Raw genomic sequence first — 15,585 nt, forward strand, 5'->3', positions numbered from 1 at the left:
CAAAGTTCAGCCTTGTATTGGTGTGTGTGTGAGAGACAGAAAATATAACAAGCTGGTCTTCACTAAATTCAACCCAATCACCAGAAAGCCATGCTACCGTTGTACATTGTGGAAATCATGGACACACGTAGGGTTGTGTGATGAATTCAGATGGACCTTAATTTGTCATCTGATCTGCTTTTCAGAGGGGTTCTACAGACAGAAGGTCATTAAATAACAACACTGTCCATGCTTTCCTTTTCACTCAGCATTCAACTTAAGTGGCTCAAGTATCAGTGTAATTACAAAATTTTGCAGAGTCTTGCATAGTGGGTGGTTTGACATTAATATTGCCGGTCTAGTGAGTTTATCATATTGATTCTTGTATAATATTTGACCGTATGTCCACTTTTACCTGCAAAGTTTGTATAATGTGTTTGTTTTTTTGTTGTTGTTGTTTTTTTTTTTTTTTTTTTTGCTCTGCCTTAAGAAATATTGGCAAAATAATCACTTTGGACAGTAAAGAACTAGAGTAACTCTTGATCCACTAGTTCAGTCTCTGATGCTTTGCAGAAGCAGTGGTGCAAAGCAAAATTTTAGAGGGTAGAAACTCTTGGATTGTGTAATTAAAGGGAAACTCTAACTCTCACAGACATATAGTGCACATTGCTTAACCTCCATGAACCACAGAAAACTAGTGGAAAACTCATTATACTTTGACTAAGACAAGAGGAGAAAATGTGATTCAGATGGGTCCACCTCAGAAGGTCTGCCATAGGCTGTTTCAGCCAGACTACACTGCCATAGGTTCATGTGATCTTGATTAAATTTACCATTCAAAGGCATTTTTTACCTCTCTGTCTTTGCATTTCCTCAATAACAAGAAGGTAGTTGATGTAGATGGTGATTTTAGAAAATCCAGGATTCTGCCCAGAGGTGTCAAAAGTATTCAGATTCATTACTCAGGTAGAAGTATAGAAGCTAGGGTTTAAAAAGACTTAAGGTGAAGTATTAAAGTAACTAAAAGTCTAAAAGTACTGGTTTCAGAACTACTTCAAGTATAAAAGTAAATGTAAGGGGAAAAAATTCCATTAGGACAAAAGCTTAGGCGGTGCCACAGGGGCCTATAGTGCACTACCCCACCTAAAGGCCATAATGACTATATTGTTATATTAAAATATTAATGTTGAAACATTTGGGATGCACTTAGTCTATTTGTTTCTGCTGCATATATGCCCATTGAAAATGAATGGATTTTAGTCCATATATGTGTACAACTGAGCATTAACATGTGTTTCATGGAGCAAAAGATATGAGGACTAGTTACCTATAAGTATTAAAGTGGTGCAAAAGTCAGGTGCAATGGATCACATACAAACCAATATGATGTCAGAATGGTCTATATTTGTACTTCTCATCCAATCACAATCAAATTCACTCTATCCAGATGACACGATTTATCTGGATAGTTCTTTTTTATTTGAATGATGACAAGCCAGAATGAAAACAAGCCAAAATTAAATAGGAGTAACGAGGCTGTTTTTTAAAATGTAAGTAGTAGAAAGTACAGAGAATTGCATGAAAATGTAAGGAGTAGAAGTAAAAAGTCAACTGAAAAATGATTACTCCAAAATTTCTACTTAAGTAAGGCAACAAAGTATTTGTACTTAATTACTTGACACCTCTGATTCTACCACCAGAGAGTGGCATTCACGTCTCCAATGCTTTTGTTAGGGTTTAGAAAAACTAATGGTTAGGTTAAAATATGACATGATATGTTAGGAGCCTATTTTATATGATATTTTCCATATTAAACCAAACCCAAGCATCTAGTGTAATAACTAAACCTACACATTAATGATTATTATACATACTCATGACTGCATGTTTAAACTGAACTAAAGACAGTATGGAATGAGAGTATAGTAGGTACTTATACAAGCACATTTCCTCTTGTGTTTGCCTTTTCCACATCTCTTTCTCTCTTTCTGCCAGGACCCCCATCATCGCAGGTGGCCTCTTTGTGATTGACAGATCGTGGTTCAATCACCTCGGCAAATACGACACTGCCATGGACATCTGGGGCGGGGAGAACTTTGGTGAGTCTGAGTGGAGCCTGGAGACTGATGAGGTGTTTATAAGGTCTCAGAGGTTTTTATAGGCTGTTTAATCCAGCTCAGTTGGACCCATTTCAACTTTTGGTAGGGTTTTATATTTACTGTACTCAGGTAAAGACTAGACAAAGCAGCTTTGATTTGATGGCCAACGTAGGGAATCAAATTGTATTACATTTATATTTAACATTTTTCCTTAAAAAGTTACAGATCTGAACTTTTTCCATATCTTCCTCTTCTAATACTTTACTTTTTCAGTGCATAGCCATGAAGCATAAGCAGCAAATAGACATTTTTTGTATTTATTCATGCATGTTGGTAATTCCAACAAAACTCATTGCCACTGATATACACATAAATATCTAAGATGTACAATGCAGACAAATATGATAACATTTACATTATAATAATATAATATAAATATATAAATAATATAAATATATAATATAATATAATAATTTCCTTGATTGGAAACAGCATGATGCAACAGTTCTTTCGGATATATTTTACATTTTTTGTTTATAGAATTTCCTTTGCAGTGGACAGATTTTTCTCTTGTCTCCTACAGAAGACAAAAATGCATTGCTGGTTCTCAGAAGGATAATGAAGATTTCTCTGTTTCCCCTGGCACAAAATGGGGGAAGAAATAACAACAAAACAAAATAAACACCAAAAAAAACACCAGCATCGGCCCAGAGTTTCTCAATTGGTGCAACTGTGATTACAGACCCCACTTATTGATGCCCGCAGGAGAAATTATAGTAGATGACAATTACATTAAAACACTCAGAACTTCATTATAGTGTCTGATGAAATCTTCACTGGATGTTTATGCCCTGCTCCAAACACCAGGATATAAAGTGAAGTTTTCCTTTTTTTCCAGATGAAAATGATTACATCCTAATTTCATTTGATTAATATCTTAGTGTAAACAGAGCAGGAATCAGGTTTTGTTAACATGCAGCGAGCTCTAATTTCATGTAACTCTGATACTCTGACAGTATATTTTCATTTTCTTCATCATTTTGCTGCTGGAGAGAGCTGGTGAAAATGTAATAATTTATATAATGTTATATTGAGACCATACTGATGCATACAAAAAATATCATTGCACATCACCGCAGGGTACATCAAGACATGTTTTTAATGATTAAAAACATTAAATCTTGATTTATTCAGGACATTTCATATTTTAAAAAAATGCAATGCCTGGAGGAAAATAGAAAAGGTTTCTATGTAAATGTGTACATGACCTTTTGGATGGAACTTTCTTTCTGACTGCAACGTCATCTTCTGACCAAATATTTCAGTAGTAGTCAGAGCTTTTTTCTGCAGTATACAAATGTCAAACTTCGTTATTAAAAACACCAGCCACATTTCCTCCAAAGCACACTCGCCAGTGAAAGCACCACAGTTTTCATGGAGACAGGGTTGTTTTTTTTAGATGCTTATCACAACTGGATCATAAACAGCCGGGCAGATAACGAAGAGGAAGAAATTATCACACCGCTGATGTTAACTGATGGGAGCACAGAGGTCCTTTAGTATCAGCTGAACGGAGGAAACTTTTCATTTAGAAGTCTTTTACAGTCTGACATCCGTTCAGCGCCAACATCTGGCTCTCCTGCTGCCACCCGCCTCCAGTCATCTTAAAATGTGTGTGTGTGTTCAGTAATATACCGTTGGAGTCAGTTTGTTGATTACTGCACTGCTGCTCTTCTCAGATCAATGAAAAACTGTTAGTCTGTTTTTCCTCTTTGACTTTCTATAACTCATGTACACACACACAGATCTTAACAGGCTCTAACACATTATTTTCCAGAGAAGGACATGTGACCTGAAATGGATAAATTCTAGGGATGCAATGGAAAATAAAGTGTTTTTTGTTAAAGAGGAGAACTATTCTGAATCACATAAGAGGTAGATCCCTCATTTATTCCAGAGTAGTCTTATTAATAGTAATCTGTGACTAATATCTGAGGCTCTTATTATTTTTTTATATGTGTCTTTTATTTTATTTATTTTTTATGGTGCAGCAGGGTGGGAGTGTTCATGGGTTCGGGTCTACAAAACTGCTTTTGTGGATGACTCGAAATGTAATGAAATCATTTTGAACAAAAGAGGAGAAATATTCTCAAGAAAAATGTCTTTCAATACAAAACTTTGATATCATCTTCAAATTGTATTTATTTAACCCTCCAAGACCTGATAATTATCTGTATTTGTTAAGTTTTTTTTTTTTTGTTTGTTTTTTTTAACATATTTTCACTGTTGGCATCAAAAATTTAAGTTAAATAAGTTCAAGAAAAATTTTTGCATTTGGTTTGTCAAATAATTAGTGAATTCACCTGAATTCCTGAAAAACTAATAATATTAATAAGAAGAAATTGGATCCTTCTTTCTCTGAACATGGATAGATTAAAAAGTTGTTTTTATTTTGACGGGTGCACTTTCTCCAACTTTTTATAGCACAAGTTGTTAAATATTTTAGAAGAATAGACTTTCTTTAGCTGCAGGCAGGAAAGTTAATAATATAATTATTTACACTTTAAACTATTTTTGCTTCTTCTCTTTATTCTTTATTCACCAAAAGCTGCTCAGTTCCTTTACATTTGTGTTTCTCAAATGTAGCATTGGGAATAGCTCACAGAGATGTTTTAGTGGGTCACCAAACGACAGAGGAAAATACGATAACAGCAATAATATGATATGTAACTTTGTTTTCCAATTTAAAACTGAAGACAAGTGGAGAGACCTCAGTTGTAAAAGACGTAACAAGATAAAAGCAGTAAGACAATGACAACGTCAGACGCAACAAAACAAAATGTTTGTTAAAGACAAAAAGCACTAGGATTGGAATTTGGGAATTTTATAGTTAGAATTTGAACATGAATTTAGAATTTTACATTGGAATTTCAATTTCAGGTTTTAAATTTAAATATGGAATGTTACAATTGAATATGTTTTTGAATTTGCATTTAAAGCTTGGATATGTGCTATGATGTTGAACAAAGAAATTAATGTAGTTGATTTGCCCCTTATTTTTATGTCTTCATAAATTATATTAATACAGGGTGGGGAAGCAAAATTTACAAAATTTTGAGGCAGGGATTGAAAGACAGTGTATGACCAATTAGTTTATTGAAAGTCATGACAATTTATTTGCCACAAGAAAATTGACATAATAGAAAATGTTTTTATTCTATGTGTCCTCCTTCTTTCTCAATAACTGCCTTCACACGCTTCCTGAAACTTGCGCAAGTGTTCCTCAAATATTCGGGTGACAACTTCTCCCATTCTTCTTTAATAGTATCTTCCAGACTTTCTCGTAATAGTTTTGCTCATAGTCATTCTCTTCTTTCCATTATAAACAGTCTTTATGGACACTCCAACTATTTTTGAAATCTCCTTTGGTGTGACGAGTGCATTCAGCAAATCACACACTCTTTGACGTTTGCTTTCCTGATTACTCATATGGGCAAAAGTTTCTGAAAAGGTATGGATAATAGTGTTAGGTATGATTATGACATCAATATATGTTTGGTTTCAAAACAACTGACGTAGTGCCTGCTGAGAAAAAAACAACTAAATGTTCATTGTAAATTTTGCTTCCCCACCCTGTATATTTTGGTTTTATGCTGTGTCTGCATTTTAATTTAGAATGTTATTGTTAGATTTAAATTTGAATTCAGAATTTAACATCAGAATTAGAATTGACATTCACATTTTACATTTAAATTTGGAATGTTGCAATGGAATGTAAGCATTTTTTAATTTCAAATTTTGGATTTGAATTTTAATTAGAATTTTACATTGAAGACATGAATGTGTGTTTTAATGTCAAACCAAGATACTAATTTAGTTGATTAGCCCCTTTGATTCAAGCCTTTCTAAATTACTTACAGTACGGTATTGCAGGCTGTAGATTCATGACATTTTTTTCTAAATTTGGATCCATTTGTTAAATAAACTCAAGTGCTTATTTAGACTCAAAGAAAATTCAGCATCAATTGTAAGATTGCAACATGTGATTTTATAACTGTCTCAGAAAATATCACATATTATAGCATGCAGTATCACCACTTATTTTAAAACATTTCATTAAACAAATCTGCCATGTCTGTAATTTGTAAAGTAAAACTCCACTTCAAATTCCATATTTCAGCAAACGTAGGCCCAATGATATTAGTCTCATATAAACTGACATCTCTGGAATACGATTGGATTTGCAAAATTTTTTTGGCTCCTACATGAATTTATTCAGCCTTTCTCCTGGTTGACTATAGTGGAGGCTGTGGTGGTGACAAATCAGTTTGCTGTTTTGGGTTGAAATTCAGGAGGTTCATGTTACAACATAATCTAGATGAGACATTTCAAAAGATGATTAGATGGATGTGATGCATGACAACTATATTAAGGAACATTTTTCCACCTTTCAACAGTTATCTGTGCATGTTGAACCGGCCCTTGACATAAGAATTTAGGAATAACGTCAGGAAACTCCAGTGGTCCAAAGGTTATACTAGTCCTGTGGAAATAGGATTCAAATTTCATGATTTTAACCCATAAAGACCCAAGCATCCACCAGCGACCAAAACCATCAACTGATGTAAGATGTTTAATCCCTGTTGATCCAATAATTCTATCAATACCTGTAAATAATTGGTATAAAATACAATTTATCATTGTTTCATGGTCATCAGATATGACCCATTTGGATGTTCAGAGGCTTTGTATTGAACGTGGAAACACCGTCATCTTCTACAACATTGATTCACCAGTAAAACCCATGGAGCTGATAAATGACAGTGGATGGACACACTTGGTTTATGTTCAGTTAATGATAGATTTGCTGAAAAAGTCACTTTTTCATTCAGTTTTCTCTGTTTTTGATATAATAGCCCTCAACTTTATTCTTAGCTTTTATGAACACTGACATAATTAGTAAATTAAATGTAAGAAAATACCTGATTGCCACTGAAAAAACACAAAATACAGAAGATAATATTACAATAAATGGTAATAAGTCACTTAAGGAAAGTTAGGTATAGAGAAAAATTCATTTGGGAACTGCCACAAAAGTAACACGGGGTCCTTATGGGTTAAAATTACGCAAGAATGCAGCTCAAATTGATCAGTCTGACATTGAAATTCTGCTCAGACTTGTTTTTTTCTCCAGTGCTTTAAATAATCAAATGTAGATCCCATATTCAGAAATGTTACAACCTTATTTCACATACATCTATTTTTGCATATGAAACACTGTCAGGCCCTGCCTAAATCTACTCACTCATCACAACTGAAAGGCTTTCCCTCACCCTGGCACAATCCTAACCATAACGGGCCTGAATCCTTTATGATCAATGTGAGGGTCCATCTGAAGGTGAGAGCGTCCTCACTTTGTAGACCACGTCCTCACTGCAGTGGCTAAAAATTCACACAAATTCACATGCTCTCCGTCATGTGTTTCAGCCTCTGTGTCAGTATCTCAGTATCTCCTCTTGTTCTCCTTTGTACTTTCTGGCTTTTCATCTCGACTTCTATCTCTCCTCTTCCTCATCAAACCCAGTCCGTGTTCTCATTTTTTTCGCTTCCCGTTGCTCGCTCTCTCTCTCTCTCACGCCCTCTCCTTTTCCCGTTCTCTGTCTATGACTCTCTCCCTCTCAGTTGCACTAAAAGTTTCCAGCTTCTTTTTCTTTGGGGAAACGGTCTTAGTTCTCCTTCTCCCTCCTGAGTTTACAGACAGGCAGCTGCTTTCTGAATTAAATAACTCCGACTTACAAAACACAATAAAGTCAACTACAGTGATGTTCTCTGGGACTTTCATGTGTTGCTGTGCTCAAATTGGAGAATGAGAGCACGATAAGGAGGTCATATGAACAAACACAGAGTATGGAGTTCTACATTTCCCCTCAGACACACTAAATCAAACCAACAAATCAGAGTTCAACGGACAGGTCATCAAATATTTAGTGAGGTTTGGCCCACTTAGCCATGATGTGCAGGATATTAAACTAGTGAGGAGAACCAGAATGGAAAAGCTGCAGATAAACAACACAGAGACTCTGATGGCAGGATTCCAAATATATCTTAAATTTGTGCTAAAGTTTTCTAAAATGGGCATAAGAAAAAGCCAGTACAGTGGTGTGAATAAAATAAGTTATTTTATAATATGAATATGGAGTATTATATTGAGTATTATATTCTATAACCAAATGGAAATAATTCCTGAAGCCAATGCTGAAATATCTTAGAGTTATAATACCACTGATGGAAACTTCCCTTAGATTTACATTAGTTTCTCTCTAAAAATATCTAGTCAACTGTATTTTTTCCTGGACATGCCAGCCTGCAGAGTTTCATTTTACTGAATAAATGTGTTTTTTCCTAATCAACACCTTGACTGTAGTTATGGTTAATGGCTTTGTTACGCAGTGCTTAGTGAAGTTTACAGTTTTCCAGCATAAATAAGGCAGCACCTCTGGCTTCGTTATTTCTGCCATTTTCGTCCAAATGCGGTCACCTCTGGATCCAAAAGCCATTTTGCCAGTGGCCAAATCACGATACTGGCAGTTTGGACACCAACCACTGACATCTGCATCCTGAACCAAACTGTTTTTCTGGGTTTAACTATAAACTATAAATTTATCAAAGACTGTCTAACATTTCTGTCTGCAACACTTTATACATGACGGCATGTCTTTCCTTTCTTTGCCATAAAATCTTGTACCTCTGTTTTTCTTATTAACCCATAAAGACCCAGTGCTACTTTTGTGGCAGTTCCCAATTTATTTTTCTCTGTATTTAACCTTTCTTAAATGATTTATCACCATTTATCATAATATTATGCTCTCTGTTTTGCATTTTTTCAGTGAAAATCAGGTATTTTCTGTCATATCATGTACTTTAATCATCATACTGAGATTACAGGTTGGGGAAGCAAAATTTACAATATTTTGAGGCAGGGATTGAAAGACAGTGTATGACCAATTAGTTTATTGAAAGTCATGACAATTTATTTGCCACAAGAAAATTGACATAATAGAAAATGTTTTTATTCTATGTGTCCTCCTTCTTTCTCAATAACTGCCTTCACACGCTTCCTGAAACTTGTGCAGATGTTCCTCAAATATTCAGGTGACAACTTCTCCCATTCTTCTTTAATAGTATCTTCCAGACTTTCTCATAATAGTTTTGCTCAAAGTCATTCTCTTCTTTACATTATAAACAGTCTTTATGGACACTCCAACTATTTTTGAAATCTCCTTTGGTGTGACGAGTGCATTCAGCAAATCACACACTCTTTGACGTTTGCTTTCCTGATTACTCATATGGGCAAAAGTTTCTGAAAAGGTATGGATAATAGTGTTAGGTATGATTATGACATCAATATATGTTTGGTTTCAAAACAACTGACGTAGTGCCTGCTGAGAAAAAACAACTAAATGTTCATTGTAAATTTTGCTTCCCCACCCTGTACATTTGAAGGTTATTATACCAAAGAGAGAGAAAACTGAAGAAAAACGGACTTCAGTGAAATATATCATTAACTGAACATAACCTATGTATCTCCATCCACTGTCATTTATCAGACTCCATGAGTTTTACTGGTGAATCAATGTTGTAGACGATGCCAGTGTTTCCACATTCACTACAGAGCCTCTGAACATCCAGATGGGTCATATCTGATAATCATGTAAAGACGACAAACTGCATTTTACACCAGTTATTTACATGTATTGATGGGATTAGTGGCTCTAAGGTTATTAAACATTTTAGGTCAGTAGATGCTCTTGATCACTGGTGTACATTTGGGTCTTTATGGGTTAATTTAGCAAATCTGTTTCGTTTACACTTTGCTTTATATTTTATAGCTCTGTTAAATTCTAATAAACATTAACTATAAACTGCATTTTTAGATGTTTTGCAAATGTGAACTGAATGGAAATGCACCTAATGACTCATTTTACAAAGATACAGTATAACATGATGCCACTTCTGTACGTGTGTGATCATGGTCATTTTTATGTGTATGTGTGTGCAGAGATCTCATTCCGGGTATGGCAGTGTGGTGGCAGTCTTGAGATCTTGCCCTGCAGCCGAGTGGGTCACGTCTTCAGGAAGAAGCACCCATATGTCTTCCCTGAGGGCAACGCCAACACCTACATCAAGTAAGCCTCAGTTTATATTTTATATTTTAAGATGAAGTATATTTTCAGACAATTCTACCAAAAAAGTACAAAGTGCAGGTCAAAACCCAATAATAAACTCATAAAAGCGTAGGTCCTCACATGTGTTTTGTGTGTTTATTGACATTAGCTAACTCCATGTCTAAGCCTCAGCTGCCTAGAGTCAACAGTTTATACATTGGCATTCATTTATAAGACTCTAGTGGGGAAAATCCTCAGGCTTCTCTTCAGTTCTTTAGTGACTCTTTTGCTTATATTTAGGCCAAACTGTACGCCTACTGCTAGTACATTAAACACACTCCTTCACACACAAGCATCCAGAAATCTTACATATTGAACCTTTAGAAAACAAAGGAATATGAAGATTTTTTTTTGGTTTTAAAATATATAAAAATAAATGGAAAAAAAGGAGATTTTTATTTTTCATGATCAAAAATTACAGTTCGTCTTATTATTTGTAGCTCTACTGAGCTGTCATTCAGTATCATCTTCCTCTTCGGTTGTGTTTCTTTAAGTTTAAGTGCTGTTCATGCAGTTTAAGGGTTTGCACATATCTTTAGGAAAAGTTTTCAACTGACCCACTACATGTGTTGCTCACTGCATAACTGAAGGCCTGCTTGACTAACTTTAGAACCAAACCAACAAATGGCTTGTCTGGCTTGTCAGTAAATTCCTAAAACCCCATAATATATTCTTACACTCTAACCGACATACCTAACAGACCGTCAAACTACCTTCCCACTGACTGATTCACTGCCTGACTGACATAATACACACAGAGGAAGCAGATATGCCGTGCTTGCACACTGAGCTGTGTGTCGCAGCCACTGAACGCTGCTCACATCATTGTTAAAGTGGATTTACAGCTGCCTGGGAGCCTTTGAGCTGCGAGTACAATATTATCCTATTAGCATAAGCTGTAGTCTGTTCTCTGCCCCTTTCAAACAGTTCATACAGAAAGATGTTTACAGGCAGCCCAATAATCCATTAACAGGACTATTATACTCAGGTTATGCATGGGAATTGATCTCTTATAAATAGATTAATCAAAGATATAATAAGATGCAGAGTCCATTCAAATGACAAATCAAGTGAAGGGTCAACATAACATGATGTGTTCTTATGAATTAATTATCATAACATTCTACACAACAAGGTATGACAAACAATAATCTTTGATAAAAAGCCTCTTAAGCCTGAACCTAAAGGTGTCCATCTGGGGATATTTTATTATATACTGTAACACATGCTAGTGTATTAACTTCACTATATCATGTTGTATAATAAATGATTATGTGTGTGACTTGGGAGAGAACACAAACGATAAATGAGGATTATAATGATGATTATAAGCACTTAAAACACTGTGGTAAAATAGTTGTCATAAGCAGAGGTAAATAAATGTGGAATAAAACAAATACTTCTTGCATTTTTTCCTGATAATGTTTAAATTACACAGGTTATCTAGACGTGCTCAAATGTAGGTATTGAGTTTATTCTTAACATATGTTTATTATAGTACTGCCAATGTACCCAAACTACAGTAACGTTACATCACATCACCACTAAGAGGAATCAGAAAGATAGGAGTCAGTATAAGGAATCTGTTCCAGTGTTTGAACTGTTTTTATTATGGTTTCTCTTCTCTCTTCTCTGGAAGAACAGCAGTGTTTGTGGATTTCCTGCTGGCTCAGTGTGGTTCTACAGAGTCTGAACCAGCAAACCCAACACACAACAACTGTGTAATGATATACAACTTTTCAGTGTATTCACATCAGGCTTTTCACAATTTGGTCACAATAGGCTCGATATAAAAAAAGTGTTCAGGAAAGTTTTGAGAGCAAGTAAGTTATAAAAACTTTGAACCTATTGCTACTTATGACATTCATTTAAAGGGGATATATGTAATATTTCTACTTTCAAATATAATAAAAGCCAAATTCACCAAAGTATTATCCATCCATCCATCCATTATATTCCGCTTTATCCGGGGCCGGGTCAGGGGGGTAACAGTCTAAGCAGGGATGCCCAGACTTCCCTCTCCCCAGACACCTCCTCCAGCTCTTCCGGGGGGACCCTGAGGCGTTCCCAGGCTAGCCGAGAGACATAGTCTCTCCAGCGTGTTCTAGGTCTTCCCCAAGGCCTCCTCCCAGCGGGACATGCCCGGAACACCTCCCCAGGGAGGCGTCCAGGAGGTATCCAAAACACATGCCCGAGCCACCTGGTGGCCGGGCCTTTGCCCATGGGGCCCGGCCGGGCACAGCCCAAAAGAGTGACGTGGGCCCATCCTTCGGTGGACCCACCACCTGCCGAGGGAACTGTAGGGGCTGGATGCATTGTGGATTGGGTGGCAGTCAACGGCAGGGGGCTCGACGACCCGATCCCCGGACCAAAGTATTAGATTTAATCTATTTACACTGAAGATCCAGGGGATTTTTGTGACCACTAGAGTGAGTTGTGAGTCACTCTGCCACCATGACATCTTTGTCAAAGCATCAAAACTACTAAGAAACAACTTTTAGGGTCAAAGAAAGTGACAAAGTGATAAAAAGCTAGAAGCCCTGTTGTTTTCACCACTGGATACAACTCTAGAATGGAGTTTGATGATGAAATCATAGCTTATCTTCAACACAGGTTAATGTGATTATGAGGCTTATGAAGGTGTAAAGTTATTATGTGCCGTTATTATTTTTCACTGTTTGTTGATCCATGGTTCAGACTAAACTGTGACAGTCCAGACCTTGTTTTGACGATCTGTCTTGGTGGTGGTCTGCGCTCTCTGAGTGACCAAGACCTGACTGGTAGTGTTCGGTGCTACAGACTGCCTGTGCATCTTTTTCACTCCTGCTGGTGAAGCAATAAAATGTGAATGTTTCTACTCCTTAAATGCCACTGCAGTCTGATTGATACAGCAGTTTACTCCCACTTAAGCTTTAAAAAAATCCAAATTTTATGTGTGTTCGCCCTTCATGAGACTCAAACTTCCATCAGTCACAATAATCACCGGAGTAAGATGACTTTGTGTTACTGCTCTGATGGTGTCTGAAATATAGATCAAACCTCAGATCCAAAAGAATATTATATTAGTCCTCTGTGGAACAAAAACCAAAAAGCTATCTATATTGTAAAAATACAACATAAAAATAGAGGTACACTCCGACATGTCTTCCTTCAACAATTAATTTACACAGAAATGTCATATTTAGGCAATGCATTCTGGAAAGCGTTTTCATGACAAACTGAAGTGAAGGCAGAGACAGAACGTGCCAAAAAATAAATTGCAGCCCTTCATCAACAAAAAACTCCGGGGATCCACTAAAACACCACAGCCTGATAATATTTATGTAGCGGGTTTTTCCTTTTACAGTTCCTTTAACAATTCATAGACCTCAGCGGGTAAGCAAGGCACTATCGCTGCCAGGGTTGGGAGTTGATTTCCCATTCTGGTTTAACAGACAGAGCAAGGCACTAACACTGCCAGGTTAGAGGGTTCAGTTCCCAAAAGGATTCTTTCTGCTGCTGAATGCCAAGCGGCTCATATAAACTTATTGTTCTCTGTCAACCAGCTAATCCGCACCAACGCTGTGACTTTTTTTTTTTTTTTTTTTTTTTAAGCTGGTCTGTTTAGTTGCTCATTTCGCTCCCTGTTGGCTGTTACCAAGGCAACATCTGTTCTCCACGGAAGATGGTGACTTTTATTCGTATCACGATGGCCTGATGTTTGTGATCAACGCTGATCTCCCAGACAAAGCTGCCGTTGTCTGCTCATGTGTTGCTCTGCTGGTTAATTAGCTGGAGGCAGTCTGGGTTATGAATATGCTAAATAAAAAGAGCTGCTTAATAATTCGATTACAAAGATTATGCTGTTTCCTCCCTCGCTGTGCCTGCTACCATGACCTTGTGGGTGTGTGTGTGAGTTTTTAATTGTAAGCCTGTGTGTGATCTGAATTTATGTTTATACGCCTACAAGCATCTCATATCATCTCTCTCTTCCCCTTTCATTAAACTGCCACAGCTAGTGTGTATAATGCCTGTAATGGAGGGTTTCTGTCATTTCAATGAGATCGTTCACAGCTCAGAGAAACTCAGCTAATAGCTAATTACTACATAGAGACAGAGAGAGGGAAGAAAGAATGAGAGGAAAAGAGTAAATGTGGGCGAGAGATTGAGAAAATGTGCCTTCGGTGCAGTGTTGGTGAATAAAGCGCAGTGAGTCTGAACTGAGCAGAGAAGAGACCGAGGGAAATGCAGCAGGATTTATACCTGTTATAATCTGAAGTCTCAGTCGCTGCATTTTGATCAGAGCAGCCCAGGCCTGACGAGTACAACGCTGTGTAGTTTGCACTTTATTACAGTTCAGCTCTAAGCGGCACATGTCGTTAATGATGTCTAGAATCAAAATGGCTATCACCAACTTGACAACGTGCACAGGAATTTGGCAGTGTTTTCTGGGTAACAGAGATTAGATGTGTGGAATATTACATACTTTAATAAGACGAATTGGAAAACAAATGACAAAAGTGCTGTCAGCTGATGTTTTCAATGTGTTATTGCATATAGATATTGGTTTATGTACAAAGAAGTCAGTAAAAGAATGGAAAGTGAGAGCTGGAGAAAAAAAAGAATGACTAGAACAGTGCACCAGACCCCACAATCGGAGAGTAAAAGTACATAATATATAAGTAAAAATTCCACTCAACTTTACAGCAAGTTTCATGAAAACCAGAATAATAATTTGTAGTACATTCATATAATTTTGCAAGCAGTGAATAATGTGGGCTATAACATTGTAAAGACAAACATAATGCTTGGAAAGTATAAATCTATATGAAAGTATAACGTGGATCCCTGAATCTCTAGCTTTTTATTTTTTCATTTAGCTTTAAACACATACAGAAGTCATGAAGAAAAAGTATCAATGCTGCAAGTAGCATCAGATATTTGTGGCCGAAATCATGTCACTGAACATGACAACTGTGATGTTGTTTCAAATGATATGCTATTATAGTCATTTAGTTTCTTTATAAAAAAATATATATATATACATCTGGACAGGTCAATAATTTTCCAAAACAAAACTTAATAAGTTTTTTTTTTCTTCTTCTTTTCTGATGTGGTTTAGAAATAAAGCTAGAAGGTTAAGAAGGCAATCACCCCATAATCAGAGTGAAATCCTAAATGACAGTCATTTTCCTTTCAAGCAATCACCAAATCAGAATTTTCTCTAATGAGTGGATTTTCCTGCTGGCTGATTTAAAAGCTTATAGTTTGTGATTTATTTATATGTTAATCATCTTTTTTTT

The 15,585-nt window shown here is 36.3% G+C and overlaps 1 protein-coding gene across 1 annotated transcript in view; it reads left to right on the forward strand.

Moving 5' to 3' along the window:
* The window catches only part of galnt14 (UDP-N-acetyl-alpha-D-galactosamine:polypeptide N-acetylgalactosaminyltransferase 14 (GalNAc-T14)), a 297,487-nt gene that overhangs the window by 246,565 nt on the left and 35,337 nt on the right, over positions 1-15,585 (forward strand). The window contains exons 9-10 of the mRNA XM_030128374.1: positions 1,975-2,078; positions 10,138-10,264. Of these exons, the coding sequence (XP_029984234.1) occupies positions 1,975-2,078; positions 10,138-10,264 (231 nt within the window). The remainder of the gene's footprint in view (positions 1-1,974; positions 2,079-10,137; positions 10,265-15,585) is intronic.

Source organism: Sphaeramia orbicularis, chromosome 24 (assembly GCF_902148855.1).
Source record: "Sphaeramia orbicularis chromosome 24, fSphaOr1.1, whole genome shotgun sequence".
In the NCBI taxonomy this organism is placed as follows: domain Eukaryota; kingdom Metazoa; phylum Chordata; class Actinopteri; order Kurtiformes; family Apogonidae; genus Sphaeramia; species Sphaeramia orbicularis.